Below are 9,248 nucleotides of genomic sequence, written 5' to 3' on the forward strand. Positions count from 1 at the left end.
TTGTGTTGACATTGTGGAGAATGTGTCACTTTAATTCTGTGTTTATTATTGAGGTTGTAGTTTGCAGAGGTCTTGTACTGGACTGCATTATATTAAGAGGTGTTTCTAACTTTTTGTCCTCCCTATTTATATAGATAAGGGGGACAAAATAGTAGAAACACCTTTCACTAAAATGCAGTCCAGTCCAACAGCAGCACTAACTATGAGCTCAATGCGAAACATAGAAGTGAATGAACACCTCTGTTACTGTGACAACAAGAAAAGCTGTGCATTATATGCAGCAGAAAAGTAAATTTTAACCACTGGACGTAGAGAGGTGAAAATGGTATCAAACATTTTATCTCAGTCTGGGTAGCTTGGAAAAAGGTACTTTAACCCAAAACGTTGAAATATTCCTTTAAAGACATTTTACGTCTGCACAAACTAATGACTATCTGCAGCTGCATTTAAGAAAAAAAATCAGTGCCTGCCCACAAAATCAAAAATACACAGCAACATACTAGTCATTGTTGACATCTAAAGCACAGAAAAACACTCACATCTAAACCAGAGCACACCCCTGCGTGGGAAGCTACTTGACCTCCTTTATTACGTTTATTATATGGAATTATGCTCTCCGCTCTCTCCCCCTCTATCTCTAGTCACAAACACACACACTGTAAATACATCACCAAACAAAGATGTACTCTGAATTCTCCTAATTGCTGGCTGTGTTGGTTCCCGGGCATTTCAAGGCAGATGGGAGATGCACTGTTCAGCAGGATGTTAATGGCCGCCATTTGCCATCTATAAACGAGAGCAAAATAGCAACCACACACACACACACGCAGTGGGAAATGTATATGTATAACTTTTCATTGCATAATTCTGCGCAGTGCGTGTGATGCTTGTGTAATCGCGTGCCTGTGTCCTTCCTGGCAGAAATGGGAGCAGATTGAGTCCAACTCGAAGCTCCGTCACGTGGGCAGCAACCTCTGCCTGGACAGCCGCAGCGCCAGGATGGGCGGCCTCACCGTGGAGGTCTGCAGCCCGAGCCTCAACCAGCAGTGGAAGTTCACCCTCAATTTGCAATCATAGGGAGCGCTAGAGGCCCCAGGAGAGAGCGAGAGAGAGAGAGAGAGAGAGAGAGAGAGAGAGAGCTACACTGAGAAACAGAAAAAGATGGATACAGACACAAGGAGAACCATAAACATGATGGATGAATGAATCCTTCCTCCTCCTCCTCTTCCTCCTCTACCGTTTCCTCCTCCTCCTCCTTGTCCCTGGAGGCTCGCAGCCAATCATGTTCACCCCTCCCACCGCCCCGCCCACCCCCTCCCCCAGCAGAGCCACACCCACTAGGAGGAGGGGGTCTGTAGATCTTATTGGAGGAAACGGGAAGCTGGCTGGTGATAGCGATGATCATGATGACGATGACAGCGATGAAGATGCTTTCCATCCAAACCACATACCTCAGTGTTTTCATTGATGGTTCCAGAAGCGAATGATAAGTGATTTGTTTTTCTTTCTTTCTTTCTTTCCTTTTTTTTTTTTTTTTTTTTGCCAGTGCTGGGTGAACAGAATGACACTCTATTTAATGTTTTTACTTTGTCTTTATTTGGTTTTCATACTTCTCTATTTTTTTTTAAATTTCTCTCGCTGTTGATTCTCCATGGAGGTTCACAGAAGCTTTTTCTTTTTTTTCCCTTTAAAACAAAAAAACAAAAAAATGGGATGTGTACATTGTTGGTGGTGGTGGTGTTGTTAATCCTCTCCGGTGCTCTCTCGCTGTTTGGAATGTAAACACAATTTTCCCCACTGAGTCAGAGGCTGGAACAGCAGACGGAGGTATCGGGTTGTTGTTTAGACGAGGTTTGGTTGTAGTCTCGAATTTTTCTGTTCTGTTCTGCTGACGTGAAGGGAGGAAATGGACTCGGCGCCAAGAGCTTCTCCTCTCGTGTTTTTTCTCACCAACACGGGGACGGGGAAAGAGAGATTAGATGGAGAGATGAACACTGTGTTGTGCTTTTTTTTTTTCTAGTTTTTTTCCTCTACAGTTTTTTTCTTACGGTGTGTCTGATGCCTCTGTTTTTGGGGCGGAGGGATGGGGAGGGGAGGAGCTTCATATGGGGCCTGACACAGGTCCAACAGGAAGTGAAATTCCTGAAATCAGGAAGTGTCTCGAAGCCCAGCGAGAGGCTGTACTGTTGTCTTGAAGAAGCTGGAGCACTGGCTGCTGCAGCATCCTCCTTCCCCCATCCATTATGTCTCTTAAACGAACAATACACAGAAAAAAAATCTGTTATCAAACCTTTTTCTTTATTTTATTTTTGTCAAAAAAACTGAATCATGTCCAAATGTAATATTATTTCTCTTTTCCATACAGATGTCGAAAGGATGTCTTGTGTCCAGCTATACTGTAGAATAACCAAGCAACTAGAAGAGTAGAAGTGTTTTTTTCTTTACATGCTCTCTGGTTGCTCTCTGACTGCTCCTTAGGGAGTGATTGAGTTATACAAGTCTTCACTTCCTGCACAGATGATTTCTTTTGCCTGTATCTGTATTGCCCTTGCAGGAAGTCTACTGGCCAATAAGAATCACACTCAAACTGTCATGGATTTAGCAAGTGTTGATGCAGAGTGTGTGGTTAAAGTTGCATCCTGAGTGCCATGCTCCCTGCTGGAAATGGGTTACGATCGGTGCTTGAAGTGGGCCGGCACTCACCGGTACACTTCTACATTTCACTCTGTGGAGTACCGGGAGTTTTGTCTGGAGTACTGGCACTTGTCAAAAGCTCCTGGTGCTCTTTCAGGCACAGTGCCCAGGCCCCGCAAACAATCAAATCCTTTATTTAAGGCTCAACTTTAAAAAAAAAAAAAAAAAAAAAAAAAAGCCCAATTGGATTTTCAAATTTCTAGTGGAATTATTTAACGAAATCCGTCCTAGTAATGTATCATAATGGGTCGTCGGTTATCTCACCCGTCTGTCAAACATCATTTCAGCTGGACAGCAAAATGTCTAAATGTATGTATCTGTCTAATGCCGAGAAGCACCAGAAGAAAAAGGAGTGAACAGAAGCAATATCTCATATAATTGATTCGCTGTAAAAATACAAATAAAATTGTTTGCGGATACCAGCAACATACTGTTTTTCAATTTCTAAATCTGTTTTTACAGTCTCAAAGGGCTTTACAGTCCCACAAGATATACAAACAAAACAGGATGATCCTCCTGACAATAAAACATAAAAAAAAAAGTTGGGAAAAGGGGAAGAAATCTTGGCAAAGAGCACCAGTGAGGGGCCCCCTCCTGACCACGTGCTACCAGATGAACAAGAGGAGTCCTGGCACTGTTTTTTTTTTTTTTTTTCTTCCACTTCAAGCACTGGTTACAACACCATTTGTAATGTCACCATGGTGAGATGCTCAGTAATTTACAGATCAGCCGCCCTGAACGTGGACACTTGGAGGCCATGGAGCTGCATGCAGTGCGATGTTATATGGCTGCCTTTGCAATAAGAGCCTTGTGCATCATTGCTGCCCCACTTTGAACACCGTGTTGGGACGGAAAGGCCTCTGACTGAGTTAGATGTGACACAAAAATGCTCCATTAAAGCCAATAATATCAAAATTCTTTCATTCAGTGCAGGCCATCCTACCTGCCGTGGATGGTGATAGTAGAGTGGCACCGTTGCACCTTACTGATAGGTAAAGTCTGTGACACAGTCCCCTGAAATCTTCAGACCGTTTTCCACTGGTCTGACTTTCACCAGTCCACACAGTAAAACCTCGCTTACTGCAGCCGAGGAGCAGAGGTCATGAGGACGAGTGAAGTGATTGTGTGCAATTTGCAGACCAAAGTGTTTCCTGCTGTATGAACCGTGCATGCACATTTGTTCTGAAAATGCCCTGTACAATTTTGTTTTGCAGTGTCGTCCTTTGAGCTGCATGCATCGTAAAGAGGAGTCACAGTTACACTCAGTCAGTATTTTTTAATTTTTTTTCACCCCTGCATTATGCGTATTTGGTGAATTCATCTTTTTCAAGTCTGAGGCTGGGATAAACAAGGTTTTGCTGTTTCCTTCTGTCTGTGTCTTTATGGGAGGTGCACAGACAAAGCAATGACTGCACACGTATTGATACACAAAACAAAAACGACAGCTTTTCCCGGCACAGACTCTTTTAGCTTCGCTAGGTTATTCAGTGGAAAAATGCTCCCATTTATTTTTTTTAGTAATGTAAATATCTTTTTCAATATCATCAGACAGCGATGTGCTACTTCTTAGTTTCTTGATATCTGATGCCAAGTACACGTACGTGGTTTTAGGCCGATACCTTCTGCCCACTGTGTATCTTATGCACCACTGGTTCTTGCCTGCTGTCCCCGGGCATTGTCACTGTCACACTCTGCACTGGCACTCGGCAGGAGTTTGTCGCAGCCTTTGGAGGAGTTATAGCGGCGGCTGTTTGTGAAATTGGTTTGATTGTATTTGGAGCGACACATCACTCAGCAGCTTCTCAAGCAACTACAATACACAGAGTAGACGGAACGGAAATTGCCTACAAAAAAAAAAAAAAAAAATCATTTGTTTTCCAAGGTTGCTCCAGAAAGAGGCTGCAGCCACAAGTGTTCTTGAAATGCAGAATATTCTCTCCGTTTTTTTTCTCCCTGTTTTCCATGCACACACACACACACACACACACACACTTTCACACACACATACTTGCTTCCTTATTTGCTGATAAATGGAAGGTTCCTTAGAGAAAACTGACAAAGACAGCTGGCTATATTTGTTCTGATGTCTGATATTTAGCTGTCGGCTGTTTCATCTTGTTTTCTGTCTTCATTTTTTTTCTTTCCATGTACCTGACGTTTGCCTTGTTTTTATGCATCCATCCAACTGTACGCAGAGTGAATGGAGGTGAAGAGGTTGGTTGAAATTGCACCTGGTAGAAATGCCTATCCTGTGACTTGATAGGTTGCTTTGTTCTCTGTCGTGCTGGCAGGCACATGGCCCGCGGTTATGAGGCTGGAGCGAGACACAAAGGCGGGAGCCTAGATACAAGGGGGGAATTTTTGCGTTGCCGTGGTGACCAGACTCAAGGGTCCAAATGAGGTTTGGGAGGGTCAGATCACTTTCATGACTATCAGGAGACGGCTTTACTTTTGAAGTCTGAACGCCCCCAAAAAATCTGTTTTGTTTATAAATTACAATAGAAAAATGATAGATATTTAATTTCTGAAGTGTTGTCGTTAGTATATGAATTACTTCTTGTTGTACTTCTTGTTGAACGAAATTGAAGCTGTAAGTGACACAGCTGTGCATCCAGGGTGACCAAACAGTCTCCGCAGTCACTTCAGACACTTTGCTGGAGTAGAAATGTGCACGTCTGCTTTTATTCTGCAGAACCAAACATGCAAACTCCACCCACATGACACTGGAGGGCAGGTTACAACACACACTCACTGGATTATGTCAGCGTTACCAAGTGCAGAAAGATGGTGCCTTCCTGACTGACATCATTGTCTTTCGCCCACCACACGGCGCAGCACACATCTGCCTCCTAAAACTGGTGAGAGCAAATCAAATTTAAAGAGAAAACAAAAGCGTTGTGGTTTCCAGGCTTTGCACTGTGGGATAAATATTGATGTTAACCAGAGAGCCGCCATCTTCGCACACATGGTGTATTTCTCAGTTCCTTTTGCAACTCTTACGGACACTGACAGCTGCCCTGATCCATCGGGGAATAAAGATCCTGATGATTCATTGGTCAGGTCTTTATTCATGAGGTTTTGACGGAGGTCCTGGTGTTTGCTTGGATATCTTTGCTACATTTTGTATCAATGCTTACATCTTCAAACCATCTATTGTGTCTAAATCTGTTCAGGGGCTCAATAAAGATGCCAACCTTGTAGTTTGATGTCTGGGTCCACCCATCTATCCCATAGTGCAACATGTGCATGTCATGTCTGAGGTTTCCCCAAGCGGTCACTAAATGCTGATGCTCAGGTGCTCTCCGCTGTGAGATTTGGGTTATCACCTCAAATCAAGAGTACTCCCTTCCTAAAAGCATCTGGCTTATTGCTCCTGTTGATAAGGGTGAGACACACGCCTGTTTTCCAGTGGTGTAGAGCGCCCTCTAGTGACACATGTCCCGACAAGCAGCCGCCTGAGACACAAGTGTTTGGTGCCAGATGCCCCGCTGGAGACTCTGTCCACTTTGTCCGTCTTTGACTTTGGTTTCTTCGGTTGTGCCGCCAACAGGAACGCTTGTACTGTCCTTCCTGCCTCGCCGCCTGTCTTCACCTTCCCTCTGTGACTTTTACTAGAAAGCTCAAAGCGAAGTGAAGGATGGGGAGTACTCTCAGCGTTGTCCTTAGTAACCTCCACTACTGCTTGAACCATGACTTTCTCTTGATCAGCCTGAGTTGCATGGCTGGGCCAAACGGGGCTTGCCAGGCCTCGTTGTTAGACTGATTTTTACCAGCGCCCAGGGTTACTGTTGACCCTGCAGGGCAGAACAGGACAGCAAAAGGCTTGTGCTTTCTATCCAATATTGCTCATTTTTGACAAAAAAAAAAAAAAAAAAAATACTCAATGGTAAAGTGAAATGAATCACAACCATACACTTGTTTTGTGTTTGCTTCTTCAGTTTGTTGCCAGCAGAGTTCATTTGCCAACTGGCCAGAGATTTAAATGATCCAGTACGTCTTCCAATGCTGGGTCAGCAAAACATTCATTTTTTCATCCCCCGGTGAGCTGGCGACAAGATGGAAACAAGTCTTATTTGACTGACCGTGGCAATGCTGTCTGCAACAGTTGTTCAAATATATTGTTCAAAGCCTTTTCTTTTTTTTAATGTCTTATTATTGTGAAGATGACAAGTTTGCTGTTTTTTTTAATATTATTTTTATGAGATATGGAGAGAAAATAATTAAGAATTTGTTTAAACACATCCTGTAGTCCAGCACCTCATTTTAATTTGGATAATGAAATGTTTACATCTCCAGCACAATGTGCCAAAGTTTCCTTCTGTCTTTTCTCTGCAAGGAAGAATGAGAAGGGGGGGGGGTCTTTGGAAGTGCAGTGTTAAATGGCAGGGAGCCTGCACAGTGTGGGGTGCGCACTGCCCACGTCTTGTACCCCCTCAGTTTAAGACAGTGATGAAATAATCCCCTTCTCATTGTTCCTCCTAGTCTCATCTCTGCCTGAAGGACGGGCTGGGGGGGGAAGACTGCTCCGACACGCTGACGTGGTGTGGATCAGGTGCATAAAACTGGCAGCCTCCCAGTTCAGCACCATTACATTTGATACCAGTCCCAGGGTACAAAGGATCCAAATGATCCCAATGATAATGTCTGCAAGAACAGAAGTGACAGGACAAACTCGGGGTGTTCCTTGCACCGTGGGAAAGGCTGGGAGGTTCATGTCAATCCATCAGGCAGCCAGTGTAAAGAAACAGGCAGAGAAACTGAAAACCTGTCAGCGATCAGGAGCAGCTCCCCCCTCGCCTGAGCCAACAGGATTCATCCTCACTGTTTTGGAGGGGGGGACAAGCAACGGCTTATTTGATGGAGTTTTAACCAGAGGGGCGACAAAAAGGTCGAGCATCCCGTTCTTTCAGCTTCTCCCTAAAACACGGGGGAACCGTTATGCCATGCTTTGTGCTAACAAGAGGGACGCCGTCCCCTCTCACCCCGCCTCAAATCCCTACTTGAGATAACTGTTAACAGAGCAGCCCTCTCTGAGATGTGAAAATCCCTGCTTAAGACACACAGCTCAGGACTGATTAAGCCCAAATCTCCCCTCTTTTGCTACAAGGGAAGCCTCCGAGCAGAACAGTGGATTTGAATCAGGACACAGGAGGCTAGAGGCTACCTGCACATTGACAAAATGCAAGACCCATCACTCATCATGACAGATATAACAATGAATCGGTAATCAGACGTAAATCATGCAACAGTGTTGTGGGATATGATTTAACGGGTAATAATGTGTTTTCTAAGAGGAATGTGGAGTCAATAAATGACCGTGGTGTTAAATTTTGGAGGTGGTTGGTGTGGCACGAGGGGTAACACATGTAAAAGTGTATATGTTTGTATATACCTACGTCAGTGTGTGTACAGTATGTACATATATACACAGTGTACTCAGCCGCAGTTCCTAGTTTTGTTGTCGGACTGTACAGCGCTTCTAACTGTTCTCTGTTTTATAGATACTGCAGAAATTCAACTTTGAATGAGGATAAATGATTAACTTAAATAAATGCATTTATATATAAACGAAAACTGAGTGTCTTTGTCTGCTTGAGTGACTGATTGTGCATGTGCAAGCTTAATAAAAATACACTGACATTATGGGGTTCACTGGGCAGTTTTTTTTGGGCAACATTATTTAATTTTAATTTCATTTCATCTTTATACAGATTGGGCATCCTGTGTACAAAAAAACAAAGCAGAAACAGTATATTATTAAAGCATAGAGTTTAGCAGAGTAGTCATGTAAAATAGGTATACACACAAAAATACACATACAAATGCACATAAATAAACAGATGAAATATGAATAATAAGATTTAACTTTTTTCCTCTCGTAAACAGAAGTCATATATATGTATTACTTTTTCTATTTTACTTGCACAATTGCTGGAGTAGTTGCAATCCCATTTCACTGCTTGAATTCTTAATAACTAACAAGCTATAAATAGTTTGTTTACAACTATAATGTTAAAAGGCGAAGCCCAAGAAGGAGAAAAATCTTCAGGTTCATGCCAGAGACTAATAACCCAGAGAATTAAAGTAACACTTGTAAATACCTGTCTTGAATCTTATATTTATGTCAAATGAACACAAGAACATAAACAATGGGGTGAAATCCTTGTATGTGTTGGGTCCTGAACTCCTGAGGCATTTCTAAGTTCCTTTCTTTGGAGAATTGATTCATCGTTCTTCACCACATCTTGACAAGGTGGGGTGTCCTCCCCTTTCAAACTGCATCGTCTGCCTTTTAAGCGGAAAATATAGGATAAAATGAGAAGTAGGACAAAGAGCTCCTCCTCCAGTGTGTGTTTTTAAAAGGATCAATTCTCATCTACCCAGAGCCCAACATATTTGTTCAGTTTGTGAACCTCCGCAGACACTTGAACCTGAAGCAACAAACTTTTTCACAGGCATGTTTTTGGTCTTTTATAGTTGTTGAGTCTGGAAATCCACTTAATCAGAATTTACAATAGAGTACAGCAATTGGAGCAATATTGCTCACAGAAACA

At 42.9% G+C, this 9,248-nt stretch overlaps 1 protein-coding gene across 2 annotated transcripts in view; it reads left to right on the forward strand.

Moving 5' to 3' along the window:
• galnt2 (UDP-N-acetyl-alpha-D-galactosamine:polypeptide N-acetylgalactosaminyltransferase 2) overlaps positions 1-6,571 on the forward strand; it is an 82,258-nt gene extending 75,687 nt beyond the window's left edge. For both annotated transcript variants that reach the window (XM_030047240.1, XM_030047248.1), the window contains exon 16: positions 922-6,571. In XM_030047240.1, coding sequence (XP_029903100.1) covers positions 922-1,077 — 156 coding nt within the window. In that variant the 3' untranslated portion in view covers positions 1,078-6,571. The remainder of the gene's footprint in view (positions 1-921) is intronic.
• The last annotated feature ends 2,677 nt before the right edge of the window (positions 6,572-9,248 follow it).

This window comes from Myripristis murdjan, chromosome 3 (assembly GCF_902150065.1).
Source record: "Myripristis murdjan chromosome 3, fMyrMur1.1, whole genome shotgun sequence".
NCBI classification, from domain to species: Eukaryota; Metazoa; Chordata; class Actinopteri; order Holocentriformes; family Holocentridae; genus Myripristis; species Myripristis murdjan.